Here is a 21,098-nt window from a genome sequence, read left to right as displayed (position 1 = left end):
ACGAACTAAATTGACAATTTAATTGTGATCTGGGGGCCTACCGCGAAAACCGAAATTCGCAAATTGCGGGGATCTTTCTCTTTTACTCTCACTAAGACGTAATTAGAGTGACAGAGAAATATGCCCGCAATTGACGAATTTCGATTTTCCCGGTAGCCGCCTTGCTACTCACACTCCTCTTCACGGCACTGTCGTAGCCATCATTGGAGCCCCAGGCTGTTCCTCAATTTCATTAGCCATGGGCCAGGCAAAGCTTTGGTGAGTAGGTCTGCTTCCATATCTTCAGTTTGCAGGTACTTCACCTCTATTGCTCCTTCTTGCATGCAGTCCCTGATGAAGTGCATCTTCATATCAATGTGCTTCGACTTTGAAGTTACCATTGAATTCTGACTTAGCTTTAAGATGGCTTGATCGTCATTTAGGATGACTATGCGCTCGTAGTTAGCCCCTAGATCCTTGTAAAGGTTCTTTAGCCTCCTGAGATCCAGAAGCAATTGTTTTGTTTCTGAATTAGGGACCCTTAGTTACATAATAAAAGTTCAAAATAGATTTTGGAATATGTACAAAAATTTGTACTCAGGGTCTTAGGAGGTTAAATGGATGGCTTCTTTCGCGGCTTCAGTCCACGCAATGTACTCGCTCTCTGCTGTTGACAAGACAATGCTCTTTTATTTCTTCGACATCCAGCTTACACACGTACTAGCATACTTCTAACGCCTGAAAAAGACTTACGGTCGAGCTTACATGAGCCCTAGTCCGCATCGGCCATTCCATGCAAATTTTTGCCGGTTTTCTTAAATGTCAGGGCCACAGGTTCTTTGTTCCTTTTAAATAACGAAGTACTCTTTTAGCGCACTTAAAGTGCTCTTCGTTATAGCAGTCTTTAAACTGTGAAAATGTACATGAGTGTACCTATCAAGTTTTTGTAAGGGAGTTGCAGATGCTGAGTCTCCTTTTTTTCACTTTTTTCTAATTTAAGACCGAGCTCCAATGGCGTGGATGCTGGTTTGCTGTCTTCCATTCTAAATTTCTTGAGAGTGTCTTCAATGAACTTTTCTTGGGTGATTTTTATTTCGTTCTTCTTATATTAAAAAAAACGGCCAAGTGCGAGTCGGACTCGCCCATGAAGGGTTCCATACCTTTTATGACGTATTAAAAAAAAACTACTTACTAGATCTCGTTCAAACCAATTTTCGGTGGAAATTTGCATGGTAATGTATATCATATATTTTATTTGTTTTTCATTCTGTTATTTTAGAACTTACAGGGGGGGGGGGGACACATTTTACCACTTTGGAAGTGTCTCTTGCGCAAACTATTCAGTTTAGAAAAAAATGATATTAGAAACCTCAATATCATTTTTAAAGACCTATCCATAGATACCCCACACGTATCTCTCTCTCAACAGACATCTCAAGGTAATGAAAATAAATAGAGACTCCTCCTGTCCACACTGTGGTAAGGAGGAAACTAGCTTCCACCTACTAGCAGAATGTATCATGTACGCGGCACTGCGATATAATACATTCGGTAGAGACTCACTAATAGGAAAAGAACTAAAGGACGTCGAACTTAAAGATGTCCTTCTGTTCTGCAGGAAAACAAGAAGATTTGAGGAGATTGGTATGGGAATGCCGCCGGAACAGTAACCTGCAGCTCCAACTTCAGGGAATTGGGCTGAATGAACGCAACACGCGATCGACAGCCCGCCTGCTTCCGGCCGGGCGTCCCTACACTACATCTACATCTACATCTACCCCACACGTATGGGTTTGATGAAAAAAGATTTTTTGAGTTTTAGTTCTAAGTATGGAGAAACCCCAAAATTTATTGTTTTTTTTTTCTATTTTTGTGTGAACATCTTAATGCGGTTCATAGAATACATCCACTTACCAAGTTTGAACAGTATAGCTCTTATAGTTTCGGAAAAAAGTGGCTATGACATAATCGGACAGACAGACGGACATGACGAATCTATAAGGGTTCCGTTTTTTGCCATTTGGCTACGGAACCCTAAAAAAGAACTTCAAAATTTTATTGTAGGTATACAAATATGTGTACCTTGGCTAGGAAATATACTTCTCAGTTTGCTCTAGCTCCTACACTAGGCTCAGTCAGTCTCCTATGTAACCCAGACTCAAATGAGTTTATACAATTGACAGGTCAGAATTTTATTATGGAGTGTAGATTTATTATTATTATTTGTATTCTAGGTATTGTAGCGCCACCTATTTAAGGTTTTTTGATGACACTTTTTTGTATATGGAGATTTCTTTCCTTAACTCCACCTTCCATAGTCAGAATGAGCGTGGACCACCGGAGGCTTGGTTGCCAGCCATAGACCTATATATATTACTATGTTCCCAGCCATTTGCGGGTTGTACATTCGCTATCAAATATATCGGAATGGCCAAGGTGCTCAAATATATGAGCTAAGCAAGCAAGGATGCACTTGTTAATAATCAGAGCCCGTACATTCATGCCGTTGACTCAAAAATGATGGAATTTAACATACAGGATACAGGTAGATTTTCTTATAACACTACAAATTTAGACAGCTTACCTATTGTACATAGAAATAAAAACACAGTTACAGAGTAAATTCAATACAACGAAGGCGAACTTATCCCTGTATGGGATCTCTTCCAGTTAACCTTCAAATCTATTGACACGTAGAAAATAAATACTTTTTATGTAAAATATACTGTTAAAAATCAAAAATATGTATTATTTAATTAACCATCTATTATTAAAAATAATCCATTATTCAGTTGAGTGACAATAATATGAAAGTCAGAAGTCTCTGTACTGATTGTCAAATATCCGTTCTAAGAGATTGACAAATGATTAATTATTACGAAAATCTTAATTGGAATCATACTCTTGTAGCGTGACGTAATTTTTCCGTCAACGGCATGACATGTACGGGCCCTGATAATAATAGACGCTTTGTTCAGATATTTGTGAAAACCTTGGCCGCTTCGATGTATATGATAGCCACTGTGCTTAGGGAAATTGGGAGTTTAGGCACATAAAAAAAAAAAACATTTTTATTGTGAATATTCCACAGAATATAATGTAACAAATTACAAAGGAATATTCAATCAGTGACATTGGGGACCAAGTTTACAATCCGAGGTAAATCCAATGTACAACCGATTAAAGAAAGAAAGATAATGCAAGAACAAAAGCCAAAATCCAACTGAGATACATAGAAAATAAAAGTTGTTATTTCCAATGACAAAAAACTAAAAGCAAACTTCTTAGTCAATGTAAATACATAGTCAAAGAGCCCAGTGGTATAACTTTCAAATATAGAAACATTGGTAGTTGCGTTGTTTTTGTTTGCGGAACTGCACTCCCAATAATCTTAATAAAGTTATATTTTGGAATGGTGCAATCCACTTTTTTATTTTTACAATTTTTATTTTATATATTTTTTTTATATGAGCGGGACATGTCTAACAATAGTTGAGTTCAATATTCAAGCTTTAAACAGAACTATGTAGTTGTTTAATATACTATTAAAAGCTGGTCACTTCGTATTTACTTTAGCAATATGTAAATGGTATTACTCCTTCTTGGTGGCTTGCTGCTTAGCCTGGTGAGCCTGCAACACAGCAACAGCCTCATCCACTTTAGCCTTGAGAGATTCTCCATGTTCCAGCATGTGAAGAAGCTCAGAATTGTCAATCTCCAAAAGCATTCCAGTAATCTTGCCAGCCAAATCAGGGTGCATTCTTTGAATCAATGGGAAGAGACGTTCACCCAGCATTTGCTTTTGCTCCTGTAGGGGTGCAGCTGCTAACATTGAGGCTGTCAAAGGTTCCTGTCCCTGGATGTGTACAGCTGGTTGTGGTGCCGGAGGGTTGCGCATGTTCGCAGTGTACTTGTATCCTGCGGGACGTCCACTCTGGTTGACAAGTGGTGCTCTGATAGAAGCAGTGGCAGGGACACCTTGCTGGCCTGTTATTGGCCTAGCTCCAAGAGATGTGCGCAGTGCTGCTTGAGTTGGCCCTCTTGGTGCTGGACGGAATGGCGCCTGCATGTTTGGATAGCCAGAAGCAGCTGTCTGTGTGCTTGGTCTAACTGGCGGCTGGGCGGTCCAACGCGGAGAGGGCCTTATCTGCGTCATTTGGGCGGGGCCGTAGAAACGCTGCGCCGGTGGAATAGTAGGGACGAAGTATCCTCCAGCACCACCTGGTTGGAATATCTGACCCATCTGCTGCATGCGCATACTAGCCATACGCTGCATGTATTGAGATGTCAGATGAGCCTTGCGGTCTTCTTTACGTTGGGCTAAAGCCACATACAATGGCTTAGTTCCAACAATGCGGCCATTCATTTCAGTGACAGCCTTGGTAGCTTCTTCTGGAGATGAGAAACATACAAACCCAAAGCCTTTGCTTCGGCCATCTTCCAACATTACCTGTGGATAACAAATAAGGGAAAAGTTCAAAATACGGTAATTTGACAATTATATTGGGCTTTGGCGATTAGATAACTCTCAAACAAAAATTTGATTTTAGACATTATTTGATGTTTCTTTCTTCTTCATTAGGCGCGTCCACTCAGACCGAGCATACGCGCGAGGCAAGCGCATAAAACGGGCGCTGTAGACGTGCCTCGGCCCCGGTTTGTGCGTGAGGAAATTGCCACGCGCGTATGGTCGCTTTGTGTAGACCCGCCTAATGTTATAATCAAATTTATTTTGTGGTTGCGCTGAAAATGCAAAACCTCGAGAACAAATATATAAGAATAATTACCAATATATACCACTGCATAACGGCAAAAATAAAACTAGAAACAGTAGGAGAAGAATTCAAACTGAAAAAAGGAGTGAGACAAGGAGACCCACTCTCACCTAAACTGTTCTCAGCAACTTTAGAACAAGTATTCAGAAACTTGAACTGGAATAAAGATGGTCTAAAAATAGATGAAAACTTGCTGAGCCACTTGCGATTTGCTGATGATGTCATACTGCTCTTAGAAAACACAGGTGATTTGCAAGAAATGTTACAGCAACTTTCTTATGAAAGCAGAAAAGTGGGACTGGAAATCAACACATACATACATAAAAATTATTTTTTTTTGATGTTTAAATTAATTATTTGACAAACTTAACCTGATAAAACATGTAATATTTTAATAAGGTCCAAATGAATGGCTATTTTATTTTATTATTTTGTGGTTTAAGACCCCATTGCTAGTGACATGGCAAAGCCTTTTGAAAAGAAGTTTGAGTAGACTGATAAACAAGGTGGCTTACCTTGGCAGAGGTGATGGTGCCAAATGGAGCAAACTCTTTACGCAAACGTTCATCATCAATAGTGTCATCCAAATTCTTAACATAGAGGTTTACACCTTGGTAGCGAGTCAATCTTTCAGATTTTAGTTGTTCAAATTTGCGTTTTAGTTCTTTTTGACGCTCGGCTTTCTTTTGGGCACGTCCAACATACAAGGGCTTGCCTTCAACCAGTTCTTTACCATTGAGCTCCATGCAAGCCCTCTCAGCAGCATCAGGATCTTCAAAAGCAACAAATCCGAAACCACGGGAACTTCCATCATCTTTATACATTACTTTGTGGCTAGTAATGCGGCCATACTTCTCAAACATGTCTTTGAGAAGTTCATCAGCAAAATCTTCTCCAAAGTTTTTCACATATACATTTGTGAACAGTTTAGCCTTCTCTCCAAGTTCCTTTTCGCGTTCCTTACGAGGAATGAATCGGCCGACGTAAACCTTCTTTCCATTGAGTAACATACCATTTACTTTTTCAATGGACTTGTTGGCAGCCTCTTCAGTTTCAAAATGAACAAAGCCATAGCCCTTGGAAGCACCAGTTTCATCTTGGGCCACCTTGCAACTCAAAATGTTGCCGAAAGCAGAGAAAGTGTCATACATGGCCTTATTGTCAATGGTTTTATCAAGGTTTTTAATAAACACATTGCCTACTCCAGACTTGCGAAGGGAAGGGTCACGCTGGGACCACATAATCCTGATAGGCCTCCCTTTAATCATGTCAAAGTTCATGGAATCCAAGGCTCTTTCAGCTGAAGCAAATAAAAAGCATAAATTATTTATTTATCATTTATGGAGAAAATAAAAATTATGCTCATAAGAAACAATTGTAATATTACAATTTCTAATTGTAAAATTATACACTAAGTGGAATACAGTCAAGTGGATGTTGTCACCTTAAAGATCAATGAATCTAATAAGCATCATTTTATGTTAACATAAGAAAAGCTAGATAGGATACTGTGTGAATAATTATTAGATACATGCACTAAAAAAACATTAGCTCTATATTGCACTTTGCAGTCAGAGAAACTGGTTAAAAATAAATTATGTACATTTTTACATTTCTGTTGACCTAGAAGCATGCACTACAGTACAAGATTTCGTAATTATACATCAATTAAAACTATTGATCACTCATTTGTGGTTATTGCACATTAGTATTGAGTAATCATTAAATAGTACTTAATGTGAATCCAGACAGTGTATACTAGACACAAAAGCAGTAATATTCTTTGATGCATTGCATTATGGAGTGGGGAAAGCTAGGTAATTACAATTGAACTCAAGGTGAAATAGTGAGTTGGATTATTGAGTAGCAGTTGAAAATACTGAAATGTTTCTCTGGATATAATAATATGTTAGACAATCAATTGCTTTCTCAGTCACACCGAAGTATTTTGAAATAGATAAGAACATTACCAAATCAATTGAAACTCTTGCAAAAGGACAAATATTACAATCATCAAAGAAACCAGTTATTTCCGGAAATTATGTATTTGTATTATAAGCTAGAAATGTTGTTTTTGAAACATAAATATGTCGAGAAGCATGGAACTCATAACGGAACAAACTAAATAGATGCTTATTAAAAGAGTTACATAGTTTGGAATTCACATTTTGACACAGGACTAAGTAATCCCTTATCTCCAGAATGCTTAACCATATTATTAACATTATTTAAAACCAAAGTGTGGAGAAAGACACTAAAAGTAGCCGATCTTTTATCAAATGATAATTAGGTATATATACAAATTATTACTTAAAATACGTTATAAAAATGTTACTCACCATCGGCAGGCTGCTGAAAATTTACGTAAGCGTAGCCCAGGGATCTACGAGTAATCATATCACGGCAAACACGTATAGAAAGAACCGGACCAGCAGTTGAAAATTTTTCAAACAACATGGCTTCGGTAATATCAGAGTGTAAATCCCCGACGTACAATGACGCCATGGGATAATTTGGCGGGCCAGGATTCATTTTGAAAATCTTACTGTGACGGTATTATGTCGAACATTAACCGTAATCAAGAGCAACTTCACTTTCTCTTTACGTCGACTATCGCATTCCTTAGACCACGTTGCACGCTTACGTACTCCTAACTAAAATCGAATGATTCTCGTTTAAAATTTTGTTATTTTACTATTTTTTTGGATTTTTGTGATTTTTATGTTTTTTTTTTTATTTTACAAGAATATTTCACGAAATTCTGAGGTTTGTGTGACCTATTCCCGATGGAACACACAACCTCGCGTGAACACACCTTACTCACCAAAGGAAAAGGTGAGGTGACGTTTGTGAAATACAAAATGGCTACCCGTATATGTGGCCAAGCGCGGTAGTTGGAGGGATATTATCAGGTATTCTTGCGACTAATTTCACGTAATTATTATATTGTTTTTAATTTAAAATTAAAAAAACTTTTATATCTAGAATAGGTACCAAACATCTGATGACTTTTATAAATGCCGATTGTTTTTCTAAGTTAAATATACATTGAATTACTACATTACTACAAACTTCTATAAAAAAATGAAAGGAAAAATACCATTATTATCTTCTACAACATATTAAAAACTAAAGTCTGTCAAGCCATTTCCGTTAGTAGAAAAAAGCGGCAAATTTTAAAAATGTAGGCCCGAGGAGTTATAGTCCCATTAAAAATTTAAACCTTTTTGAAACGTAGTGATTATATGCTCTTTGCCTTTTTGTACTGATAAAGTTGCTTGACCGACTATTCTATTTGTGAGTATTATCTTCATTTTGAAGTTAACATGATAATGACTATCGTAGAAAGAAACGCATCGAATGTAGAAATAGCACAAGTGATTTTTTTTTATTTGTCGCGTGCGTTTTTTATCTTGCCAGTTACTTTATTAAGAAGTGCCAATAGGGTTGTTTCCATCTACAAATCTTAGGTCAGAATAGTATCCCAATAAATTCTTATGGATTATAAGAACATGTTAAACTACCTTTAGTGGACCTCTAATGAGCATATTTTTGTAAATATTGAATTTAAAAACAATAACAATATACATAATGGATATATACAGATGATTACTATAACTAGCTTATATCTAAAATATTTTAACACACGTTACGTGATCGAAGTCTAAACGACATTGAAGATTCTGATGACGTCACAACTCACGGTTTGACACTGGGCTATAACCGCGAAAATCGAAGTTCGTTATTGCGGGCATTTCTCTGTCATTCTAATTACGTCTTAGTAAGAGTAAAAGAAAAAGAAAGATCCCCCAATATACGATTTTCGGTTTTTGCGGTAGGCCCCCCGTTGTCTGTTCCAAAGAGTAAAGTAAGTATATAGGTCTGTTCTCGCACAAAATTTAATACTCAAGCCGTAGCCATTTTGGTGGTGAGCAATTAATTGAAGCTTCGATATCTGCACTAAAAATTAACATCATAGAAATGCTAATGGATAATAAATACTTTATGATATATAAGAACTCATTATTACAGAAAACATATTTTATTAGCTGGTTAAAAACCCACACGCACGCATACACAGCTTGCCCACCACCTAAATGGCTTCGGCTTGAATATCAAATTCTGCACTGAGAATAGACAACGGGATGCCTTGGTGTTACGTGTGTATGTACCTATATAATTACTTTACTCTTTGGTATGTACATAGTTATGTGTCAAACCGTAAACTGTGACGTCATACAATTTTCAAAGAGCGTTTCTGGCGCGAAAGCATGGTTCAAAATATTTTTTGTTAATTTAACATATTTAAAGCCGTTTTTAGGGTAAAAGTTAAATTTTAGGGCAACGTTTGGTTAATATAGAACGTATTACAAGCGTTTCAAAAAATTGGAAACAACCCTGAAATTTAATCAATCTATTTATTGCCGCAATGTATGGAAAATCGCAAGTTATTTGTCGTCATGTCTACAGAGCCCTTCACAGCGGATAATTGGTCATAGATTATAGATTCTGAAATGTCATGTTGATTTGACGTTTGTATTGTCTTGTATCATGTATGACAGTCTTTTTCCCCATACTTGTTGTAGCCACCGGTTAGTTTTAGAATTTAAATCTGTTTTTTTCATATGTATCACAAAATGTTTTTACCAAATAATAGTGTTTCTTAGATAATATTTATCTAATAGCCAATCTGCCATAATATTTTATGAAATCGTTTATTTTAGGTAAAGTAGTGGTCATCCAAAATGGGTAAGGGAAATAATATGATCCCGAATGGGCACTTCCACAAAGATTGGCAAAGATTTGTGAAGACTTGGTTCAACCAACCCGCTAGGAGACACCGAAGAAAGCAAAACAGAATTAAGAAAGCTAAGGCCGTTGCACCAAGACCTGCAGCGGGGCCTCTGCGTCCAGTTGTGCGTTGCCCCACCGTTCGCTACCACACTAAGGTCCGCGCTGGCCGCGGCTTCACCCTCCGGGAGATCAGGGTATGTTCTTTATCAACGTTTATTTTTAAGTAAATATAGTTGTAAATTAATAATAAAAAAAGCAATCAAGTTAACATACTTTACCTGTCGATTTTAGGTTATTATTTTTGTTGCAAATCTATAGGCTCTATAGCTCATTAGTATTATACTGTTAAATTGTAAATAGGACTGTTTATTTGAAAAAAACTCAAACTGCTATATGTTAGGTTGTATTCTGGTGTTTTGACTTTATTGTTTGGTTACATTGAAGTAGAGCAGCAAAATAACCCACCCTAAGGCCCGGCCATACAAAATATTCAATATTTGACAGTGAAGTTGTACCTATTGCATGGGAAATTGTTGATTTTTCTCTGTTAAATGATTTAAATTTCATCAGACTTAATATACTATACATTATTAAGCTTAGGTGGTTATTGCAGTTTAGATATTTTATCATATTATGAGAGCATACTAATGCGCTCAAGTGAGGAAAACGCCGCGATGCCTACATCTACACTGGCTGTTTTGTGCACGAGGAAGTTGGCTGTATCAACCTGCCTATTGAAGTAGTAAATAATTAATGAGTATAAATTTGATAGGAAGTACTTATCTATAGGGCATGTGTACCATTTTTTTTATATTACAAGATGTAGCTTATTTACAATGTATTTTATTTCAGGCTTCTGGTCTGAACCCTGCTTTCGCCAGAACCATTGGTATTGCTGTTGATCCTCGCAGACGCAACAAATCTGTAGAGTCCCTCCAAATCAATGTGCAGCGACTGAAGGAGTACCGCGCCAGACTCATCCTATTCCCTAAGGGCAAGAAGGTAAGCTATCTGTAAGCTGCAAGTTGCATGAGACATTACTTGCATTTCCTTCACATAGTATTGTGTGATTGTATTTAGTGGCCCTAAGCTCCCAGTAGTACCAAATACAGCAATTTCTTGGTGCATGATGAATGTAAATTTCACTGGAATATTTCTATTCTTGCAGTCTTAACTTCTAGCCTATTTTAATTTGGCAAAATAAGGATTCAAATTAGAATGAGATAGGAAGCTTATGGCAAGAGACAAAGTGGGACTTTTTTTATAGAAACAACACATGACCTCAAGTACCATATATCCTTTGTAACTAGAGAGGGCACTAAAAGCAGACACGCGTTGTACAAACCTGTTAGCTTAACTGCTTGAGCCATATGAATGACACTCTAAGCTGCATGTTACTATGATTGCGATCGAGCGCAGGTACATAGCACTTTGCCACTGTAACTTAAACCTTGAGGTACTACCCATTGCATAATTGAGGAGTGCACTCGTTTTTCCACACAATAGACAATCACCCTGCAGGCATTTGCGATGCCCTGATTGGCTATAAGATTCTATTCCTTCCTAGTATATTTGCTATGTGCAAGACTGTCACGCAACCTAGCGTCCGCAAGTCTAGGGGAAAACGTCAATGCACTACATCTTATAAAACTACTCCAAAACTAAAAACAACTGAATGGATTTTCATACGACTCATCTATCAATAGAGTGATTATTGAGGAAGGCATAGGTATATAACTTGTTAAGGTTTTGTGTAAATTGGTTGAAATATAACGATATTATCGGAAAAAATCACGCTGACTAGGAGCTTTAATCGAAAACGCTGCCTAATTGTTTGAGCTATAACAACACAATGTATGGTGGGGTTGTATCTCATTCATAGGTCTATCTTTTAAGGATAACTTACTATACCCATTCTGAACTTCTAGAAAAAGATCACGTAATATGTGGCGTTTGCAAAGCTATTTACATGGATACATTATTAAAAATTAATAAATTAAATACGTTAGTTATATTAAGCATTATGATTTCAACCGAAATATTCATTTAAATTGTATGGTGTAAGGGACCATTGTAATCTGCGCGCGCCGCCTCGGCCGAGGCACGTGGTCACTAGTGGCCTGTTTGTGCGTGAGGAAATTGCCTCGCGCGTATGCTCGGTCTGTGTGGACCCGCCTATTTCATACAGATTACAATGGTCCCTTACACCATACAATTTAAATGAATATTTCAGGAGAAATCGTAAATCAAAGTTTCATTTCGAGCCATGTAACTTGTACGAAATGTTAAAGACGCTATCCGCAGTTAGTTCTAATTTTTACCACCTTATGCGCTGGGATCGCTTTACTTACCCCCACCATGCACTTCGCACGGTCCCAATTGTCCTTGCCATAGTATTGCAGGAATCAAAACAAGCCAGTGGTCACTGTCCATAGTTCTTATTTTTGATGGATAAAAATGTCAAAATAGTACATTACGATACAAGTGCGAAAAATAGGAAATTCGAAACGAGTGGCGATAAATTAAAACACGACCGAAGGGAGTGTTTTAAATCGACACGAGTTGCGAATTACCTATTCGCACATGTATCGTACAACGTTTTACAGTACATATGGCCCTTTAAATGTTCGACACAGTAACGTAATATGCTACTTCTCGCACTAGTGCTATAAAGTAGCCCCATATGTACTGTAAATATTTTTTTAACCAACTATTAGGTGTTTAAAATGTTAGTTTAAAGAGGTTTTATCACACTAACAGAATTTATTATTTAATTCTCTCGTAAATTTCATTAATGAATAAACATAACATTTTATTGATTTGATCTCCATCCGTCGAATAGGAATACCAAAATATCAGCTTTTTTACATTTTGATAATTGGCTGTTTGTCGATTTCGTTCGCGCCTTTGCTTTGCGCGCGCATTGAAGTTGTGCGTAAAAAAAAATAACGCGCCAGCCATTTTTCATAAAATTGGAATAGCTTTGCATGTTTTTAGTATATATATTGACAAAAATGTCATTTTCAAGTTTTGAAAATGAAGAACACATAAAATTGACTTTGTCAGTAATACTAATAGAGGCAAGAGCCGAGAACGATAGCCTTTCACCATCAAAATCGGGTGAAAAATAATGGGCGCTATATGAAACTTTTGTTCAATGGAAAATCAGTAAAAACGCCCAGTCTTTCTTGGAAAACGTGTTGGTAGCTTACTTCAATGAACTGTCGAATAAGTGCCTACAAGCCTAGCACGCTTTGCAATTATTCGATGTTAAAACTGTAATCCACCATTTTGAAAATTGTAGGTACTTTTACTGTTTCGAGAAAATAAATCTAATTTATAAGTTTTGTTTTTTCCTCGCAAGTGTGTTGAAAAACGTCGTATGAGACGCGTGTGCTATGGTCATTACCATACGTCAGGGTTTTCGGTGCGGGAACGTTTTCTTGTATTTATAACTTTGTCTATTGTAATATAATTACCAAACTATGAATTAAAAATAGAAGGTAAGCTTCAAATGCGCTTAGAAATATTAAAATAGTATTGGTTTTTATAGTTTTAACCTGTTTTTTGGCTAGTGTAAAACATTCCCGCACCGAAAACCCCGGGGTATGGTCATTACACACATCGGCTTATCGCCTCGTGTGTAATGACCAACTTAACACACTTGTATCATAATGTACTATTAACCAGGTCCTGAAGGGTGAAGCCAACGAGGAAGAGCGCAAGCTGGCGACTCAACTGCGCGGCCCCCTGATGCCAGTACAGCAACCAGCTCCCAAGTCCGTCGCGCGCGCCATCACCGAGGAGGAGAAGAACTTCAAGGCTTACCAATACCTCCGCGGCGTAAGTACACAACCCTACAACAGCCTTGCACAAAGTATGCTCCAAGGACCCCTTTGCGTCGCCCTTGCAAGGGGGCCTTAAAATTCTGGCCTAATAAGTCATATTTTTGTAGTGTACTGAAATATGAAGGTACTTCTACAAAATCAGTCTGGATTTATCAGGTAAGCAATCATATGTTGATTTGACAACTTCCGGTTCGAGCGCCATCTTGATAGTCACGCGTCGTGATTGTTTGCTCATTATTATTGTTCAAAGTGTAATGTCGATTGCTCCTTATACAGTAAACTAATGTGGTAGTGTGCATTGAATGAAGAATTAATCTTGAAACGCGTTTAACCACCATTTTGGAGTCGACGGCTGGTAGTCCACGTGCTACTTGTAGAGTCCAGCTATCACTTTACAAGAGCTTATAAAATCACCATACACTGTTATACTAACCATACAATTTTAGTCGTATTTTAAGCTCCTAATACCTTGACACAGTCGAAATGGTCCCACTGGACTGAAGCCAATATATAATTTTAAATAAATATTTATATCAATTATGTCTAAGTACCCACAACACAAGCCTTATTGGTTTTTAGTCAATTTGTGTAATAATGTTCTATAATATTTAAAAAAAAACTGGACAAGTGCGAGTCGGACTCCGTTCTCTACTTTTTAGTATTTTCAACTGTCTGGCTATCACGGTTCATGAGATAAGCCTGGTGACGGACAGTCGGACCGCGTGGTCTTAATAATAGGGTCCCTAGGGATTGCAATCCGGTCCGGCGGATCCGGTAATCCGGCCGGTCCCGGCACTTTTCAGGAGCTACCGGATCCGGACCGGATCCGGTAAAATAAAAAAACGCCTAAATACAGCACGCGCTGTGCGTTTCAGATGAGGAAAAGGCAACGGATACAAGGTATGAAGTTGAACAGAACAAATAACGAATGAAAAAGTTTAAATTTAGTAAGATAAAAATATATTTATTATGACGATGACTGGGAACAGAAGAGGATTTCTTCTTCTTTCATGTTGGTGGCACGATATGACGATTACATAAATACTGTAATAGAAGGAAAAATTAAAGGATGGAGATGCCATGGAAGGCATTTGTAATTTATGCTAAAGAGAAGGTTAATGTTGTGATAAGAGATTAAAAGTAAACAAATGAGCAGGATTAAGTCGGCGGTACTCAACCGACTACAGTTGGGCTCATCAATATGCGTGAATGAAGAATATATGATAATATTGATAATCTTAGTTTTCTCCGATATATCTATATATATGATAAAATATAGATTCTTTTCTATTCAAATTTAAGAGAGAATCTTTCGTCTTAACAATTTCAGCCAATATTATGCAATTTCCTTCAGGGGGCGTCCACAAATTACGTAACGTGCAATTCCTAATTTTTTGAATTCCTAAATTTTTTTTTCCTTTTCTTCTTTCTTTTTTAACACACCAACCTTTTCTTTCCAAATTGCATTGAAATTTTGGTGTGCAGTGGCTGTTGAAATACTTGAGTGACATTCTTTGTATGCCTTGAAGGCCTTTTGATAAATTTCACCTATTTTCGATGTAATCACCTTTAAATATATTAATTTACTTATAATTCAGCGTGACAGACGGCACAAATCACAAACAACTGCGGCACTTACAGCACGGCGCTGACTGTATAATAGTATCTGTGTCTGTCTGTCATTGTCGCGTCGCGGTGCTACCAATATTTTCTCAGAGAAATACCGCAAATTACGGATGTGAAAAACAAAAAAATTTTTTTTTTATGTATTATTATAAAATCGTGCGTGACGTAACGCAAACCTTGACCCCCCCCCCTCCCCAACGTAACAGGACCGTAACGCTTGGCCTGACCCCCCCCTCCAATTTGCGTTACGTAATTTGTGGACGCCCCCTCATCTCCTGGTACATGCTACTCTACGTCTAGCCAAATCTTTATTTTATCTATGTAACTTTTCTTAGGGAGTCCCTTTCCGCTGGTTTTCAATCCTACATTCTATTATTTTTCGCATGAGATCGTCGTGTCGTGTGTTATCCCTATAATTTGACCAATATACTTTTTTATAAATTTAAAAAAAGTAGATTTACAGTCTACTACTTTTTCGGACAAAAAAAATAGAGTGCATTTAATATCATAATTGGTTAAAAGTAAAATATCTTCGTTAAAAGTAATAAATAATAGTAAGCGTAGGAGTTGAAAATAGAGTTCCGGTTACTCTTGTTTGCCGCGATATCTATTGTCGAGTAGCAGTACTGAGAGTTCCGCTACTCGATGCTAGATGTCGACTAGGAAAATAATAAGCGTTTGGGTACCAAAACTGATGTATGGAGTGAGTACTCTATGTACTTCTTATTTCTTTATGCTAGAATGGATGTCAATGTTAGAGTTTGTGAGGAAAGAGAAGAGTCGTGGAATGTATGGGGCCCAATACATTCCACGACTCTTCTCTTTCCGAACAGACTACAAAGAATTCAATCAAAGAACAGTTACGAAAACTTGTCCTTTCAAGGAGCTCCAATTCCCACCCCACATCCCATCATCAGGCTTTGCAAACTAATCGAATTTATAATTGTAAACGACTTTTAAATGGTTAAATATAATAAATTACCGATTTCACATTTTATTTTTAAAGTGATATTGAGATTGTGACACTTTTTACTACCAAGTTCTATTTTATTGTTAAGAAGTTATTTATTAACCTCAAATTATAGATTTAGGAATACGTATTACACAAAATACTAGAAAAATATGTCATGTAATTAACTTTTATATCTCTATACCAAACCGGATCCGGTCCGGCCGGATCCGGCCGGACTACGGCCAAAATCCGGCCGGATCCGGCCGGATTGAAAACCAAACCGGTTTGCAATCCCTAAGGGTCCCGTTTTACCCTTTGGGTACGGAACCTTAAAAAGAAAGATATGTGCTCCCATGAATTTCGGCAATATATTCGCGATATAATAATTGTATGAGACAGGCCAACATGTAGCTTTGTATTGTGATATTTGTGATAGAAGAATCGATTTAACCAAGTGAATAAAAATATAAAAACAAAATTACTTTCGTCCATAACATTGACAATAAGGGGGCATGTCGTGCATGAATTACGTGTCGTGAATAAGATTAGAGCTATATTTGCTTGAAACGAATTTTGCGCGAGGTGCGATTTTTTTGACGCCGAGTGTATTAGCTTATAAATACCCTTTTGTCCGGGTCTGCCTAAAACGTAGTCTGACTAATTCGCGTTATGCCTAGACCAACCGAGAAATAGTCGCACTGAGACTTAGTCCTAATGAGTTTTTGTCCAAATACGAATCTGGCACAAGAAGACTTAGGCCTCTTGCATTATTGTCGAAAAGCGAATCTGGCACAGAGAGACTTACACTTATGTATTAAGTTTGTATCCAAAAGCGAATCTAGTGTTACTTCTCCTATAATAGATTTTTTCTAATAATTTCTTTTCTAAAAACATTTCTTCTTAAATGTAACTAGACGAGCCCCGCTTTGCGGGGCTCCTATTTCTGGGTAGTTTGCCCTCCGGGCATCTGAAGCTACCTAACGAACCTAACCTACCTAACTATTAACCTGACTAATTGTGACTTCCCTGAAAACATTACACTTTAGGGGGCGACTAGGTTATTTTATTAGGCGTATCGCGAAATGGACAAACAGCTACTTAGGCCTACTGCGTTTGGGACATATTGCGAAATAGGTAATATAAGTAATAGGTCAATAGTGATTTAGACGAATAGCGAATTTCAAATGAAGTTTTGTCATAACGCGAATTAGTCAGACTACGTTTTAGGCAGACCCGGACAAAAGGATAAATACTATGCCTTCTAATGCTAGTTTTTTATGTTTTGCATCAAGACGATTTGTTTACAGTCTATCGCGAAACGCGAAAATGAAAATATCGTCATCTGCCTCTCGATCGCCCTAAACTGCAAGCGTGATAGAGGCAGATATTTCGATATCAGCCTCTATCACGCTTCGATTTTCGTGTTTAACGGTGGTTGGCCCTCCGTTTGTGCAATTTAGTATCAGTCTACGCAGAGTTTTGCTTAATATTCCCTATTGATAACATTAACAAATTAAGTTTCATTCATGCTTGGCAAACTGTTATAATGGTATTTATAATTTATATTTCAGGCTCGCTCCATCGCCGCCCTAGTGGGTATTCGCGCCAAGAGGCTGAAGGACGCTGCTGAAAATCCTGATGACGTGACTAAGGCGCCTACTGCTGTTAAAGACCCTAAGGCAAAGAAGTGATTTAATACATAAAATCTAACAGATACTGCGTTTCGTTTCTATAGTTTTGTTCACAATCATTCCTTGGTTCATTTTTTCCTTTTCCAATCCTGTGTCCTGTACGCGTGCAGGAATGAGCATTTTCCGTGTATATATCGAAACTTTAAAAGAGCCATATGTACTAGACATGCGCGAAACAGTGCTTCAAAAAGTAATGCTATATCACATCACTTTTTCGAAAACGTAATGTTACACTGAGATATCACATCACTTATCACTCGAAACGAAACATTACCCGAACGAATACAGCGCGCGGGCGCGCGCGTGATGGCAACGTCACACTCATCACAGTACCAACTACATTACGCAGCGAGTGTTAGGACTCTAGGGCGTATCATATCGGCGCGTCGATCTATTACGCATTGCGTTTTGTCACCACCATGTGATAGATCGTTTTTGTAATGTTTTTATTTTTATAGTCGTAAAATATGCATCATAGAAAAAATTAAAAGAAAATATCTGTTAATTAATGAGAATAATGAGATTACGCCATCGAGAGTCACTAGGTAGTATTTTTATTTGGGTATATCAATAAAATTATGATATGATACTGATACGAGAATGTACTGTAAACACTAGCTCACTATTAAATTAAAGATAAATAAGTAACTTCACTCGTGCTTAATTTAGTTTGCCGCGAAAGTCAACCAAACCAAACATTTCACAACAATAATAAACAGTAAATACGTTTTTGTTCGTCAAATTCAAACTCGCAAGCGAATTATCATTTAGCCGCATCCTTATAGGTAAAATACTAAAAACATTGTAAGCTCTATGGTAACGCATTACAGTTTTAAATCGATTGCAGGTGCAAAAATCCGTTATCGTATCAATTTAATGAAATTTGCAATAACTCAAATGCGACTGCTACCGACCGGCCGAGCGGACCGATCCGAAGTGTTCCGAAAGCATTGCGGAATGAGAGCGAGCGAGCAGTGAGTGCGGGTGCGAGCGGGATAGCAAAGTAATGATAGCATGGCAAACAAACATCACACATCACACCATCACGTCTCATTGCTCATTATACATTACGCGGATTCTACTTGAACGGACCTTTCGTACCGACTACCGGCGGATTCTACTTGAACGGACCTTTCGTACCGACTACCGGCGCGTCAAATTATGTACTGTAAAACGTACGATACACGAGCGAAAAGGTAATTCGCAAGTCGTGTCGATACCCTCCCTTCGGTCGTGTTTTAATTTATCACCACTCGTTGCGAATTTCCTATTTTCTGCACTTGTATCGTAAATAACTATTACAGTACTTATGCAGGTTTCCTCACGATGTTTTCCTTCATCGAAATGCTAGTGGTAAATATCAAATGATATTTCGTTCATAAGTTCCGAAAAACTCATTGGTACGAGCCAGGATATGAACGCGCGACCTCCGGATTGAAAGTCGGACTTTATATCCACTCTGCCACCACCGCTATGTGTGTGTGTTAATATATCAAATTTATTTACAATTCATACTTGTGAGCCTTCTTTATTCTTCAAAAACTGATGAGAATAATAATACTGCATTTTATCCACCCATGCAACGTTCAAGATTCCACTTTTCGAACCACTCATTTCATGTATCAAATCTTTCTCTTGCAACTTTGTTCCTTGATGAAACAACAACTTTGCTCCTTTGCAAAACAAATAAGTATTTTGGATAGGTGGTTACCCTAGTGAGTATTGTATTATTTGGTGGTTACACTGTTCCTTGTTGCCAAACCCTGATTAGAGGCCGTACCGCTGGTATAGTCTGTTCGTTTTTCTAAGTTCAAGTACGCCATAGACAGCTGGGTATTTTTGGGAAGTTACTACTTATTCGCAAGGTATTTTTCTCTCATTTGTTTCCAATGACAACGCGTGAAAATAATAACCTTTTAGTTCAAATTACATTAGATGGCGCTGTACCTTATTGTTAAAACGCACATATAAACATACATCGAATCCCATAATACAGCACAGTCGTAGTCTATGGGTACCCAAAATGCTGGCCTCGGCGATAAACATCTAGACGCCCGGGTGTAGTAGCAGCGAAACGACTAAGTTGGATCTTGAGGTTTGACATCAAAGGCCGCCAGTGCGCCAGGCTTCTCTGACCAGAGGTAGAGGCCAAGATGGCAATCGTTTGCGCCGTAGCGAAGGAAACAGTCGTCTCTCTCTCTATCACTCTTTCATATTAGTTTTTTTTATATTGCAACCAATCACACAAAGAACTTTAAACTAAGATACACCACTGAAACTTGTTAGAAGAAGTTTATGCGTGGTGCAAATGCATCACTCAATGCACGGCTCAACTGCATGCTTAATGTTTAGTAAGTACGCAAGTACAATTAAGGAAGGTGTATATAGGTACGAGGGTTGCTACTTATATATCCGGAAACAAAAAAACAAACAAACGTACACGGCTGAAAATGGTTTAATTGTTTTTCAAAGTATTCCCCTTGGTGATCTATGCACTTTTGCATTCGTGTGAATGTGAACCAATTTTTGAAGCACTTCTGCCTCTCCGCCTGAGGTACCTCCATAACGTGTTGTTTGAATGCGTCGACAGCATCTTCAGCGGTCGAAAATCGTTGACCGCGTAATTTATTTTTTATATTGGGAAATAAATAAAAAGCATTGGGTGCCAAGTCAGGGCTGTACGGCGGATGACCCGTTAATTCCACATTTTGACCTTCCAAAAATAGAGTTGTTTCGCGTGACGTATGACAGCTGGCATTGTCATGATGAAGAATGATTCTTCGTCGCTGGTTAGTTTTACGAATTTGTTCAAATACTTCCGGTAAGCAAATGGTCGTGTGCCAATCTGAATTAACCGTTTTACGGTTTTCTAGTGGCACTGTAGCTACATGGCCATTAATACCGAAGAAGCAGGCCACCATTTGTTTCAATGTACTTTTTGCACGAGTAACTTACGTAGGGTTCGGCTGATAGTTGCTTCGTTTGGGGATCGTATGCATAGATCCAGGATTCGTCACCTGTATAGATGTTATAAACGGCCTTTGAGTCACCACGGTTATATTTTTTTTAACATTTTATTACACTATTCGACGCGAGCATCTTTTTGCTCCTTAGTCAAGTTGTGCGGTATCCAACGCGAACAAATTTTTTTTACAGCTAAATGATCATGTTATAATGCTAGTCATAGAAATACCCAGAGTCGCCACTATCTCGTGGTACGTAACATGTCGGTCGTCCATTATACGTTTTCGCACAGCCTCAATATTTTGTGGTACAGTCAGCTTCAAATACTTTGTAGCAGTCAAAGTGGCCAAATAGTTCGGTACACCATACTAAATATATGGTGTACCGAACTATTTGGCCACTTTGGTTGCTACAAAGTATTTGACGCTGACTGTACAACGACCGATTTCGGGCGACCTGCCTTAACTTC

At 37.9% G+C, this 21,098-nt stretch overlaps 2 protein-coding genes across 3 annotated transcripts; one reads left to right on the top strand and one right to left on the bottom strand.

The window, feature by feature from the left end:
* Window positions 1-3,047: 3,047 nt before the first annotated feature.
* Window positions 3,048-7,600, bottom strand: LOC133518999 (polyadenylate-binding protein 1). Its single transcript, XM_061852836.1, has 3 exons — window positions 7,094-7,600; window positions 5,270-6,054; window positions 3,048-4,429 (listed from the first exon to the last, which is right to left on the bottom strand). Exons 1-3 carry the CDS (start codon window positions 7,284-7,286, stop codon window positions 3,572-3,574), a joined length of 1,836 nt encoding a protein of 611 aa, XP_061708820.1. The 5' UTR covers window positions 7,287-7,600; the 3' UTR covers window positions 3,048-3,571.
* Window positions 7,601-8,178: 578 nt separating this feature from the next.
* On the top strand, window positions 8,179-17,688 carry LOC133519001 (large ribosomal subunit protein eL13). 2 transcript variants are annotated; one of them, XM_061852840.1, is made up of 5 exons: window positions 8,179-8,308; window positions 9,479-9,742; window positions 10,401-10,550; window positions 13,239-13,391; window positions 17,546-17,688. In XM_061852840.1, the coding sequence occupies exons 2-5, from the start codon at window positions 9,500-9,502 to the stop codon at window positions 17,663-17,665; spliced, it is 666 nt and encodes a 221-aa protein (XP_061708824.1). In that variant the 5' UTR covers window positions 8,179-8,308; window positions 9,479-9,499; the 3' UTR covers window positions 17,666-17,688. The 2 variants fall into 2 exon arrangements, with proteins under 2 accessions (XP_061708824.1, XP_061708823.1); XM_061852839.1 differs by lacking the exon at window positions 8,179-8,308 and adding an exon at window positions 9,242-9,346.
* Window positions 17,689-21,098: the final 3,410 nt, after the last annotated feature.

The sequence above is a fragment of the Cydia pomonella genome, chromosome 6, assembly GCF_033807575.1.
Source record: "Cydia pomonella isolate Wapato2018A chromosome 6, ilCydPomo1, whole genome shotgun sequence".
NCBI classification, from domain to species: Eukaryota; Metazoa; Arthropoda; class Insecta; order Lepidoptera; family Tortricidae; genus Cydia; species Cydia pomonella.
Note: the sequence above shows the minus strand (reverse complement) of the source record. Positions and strands in the feature narration are given on the sequence as shown.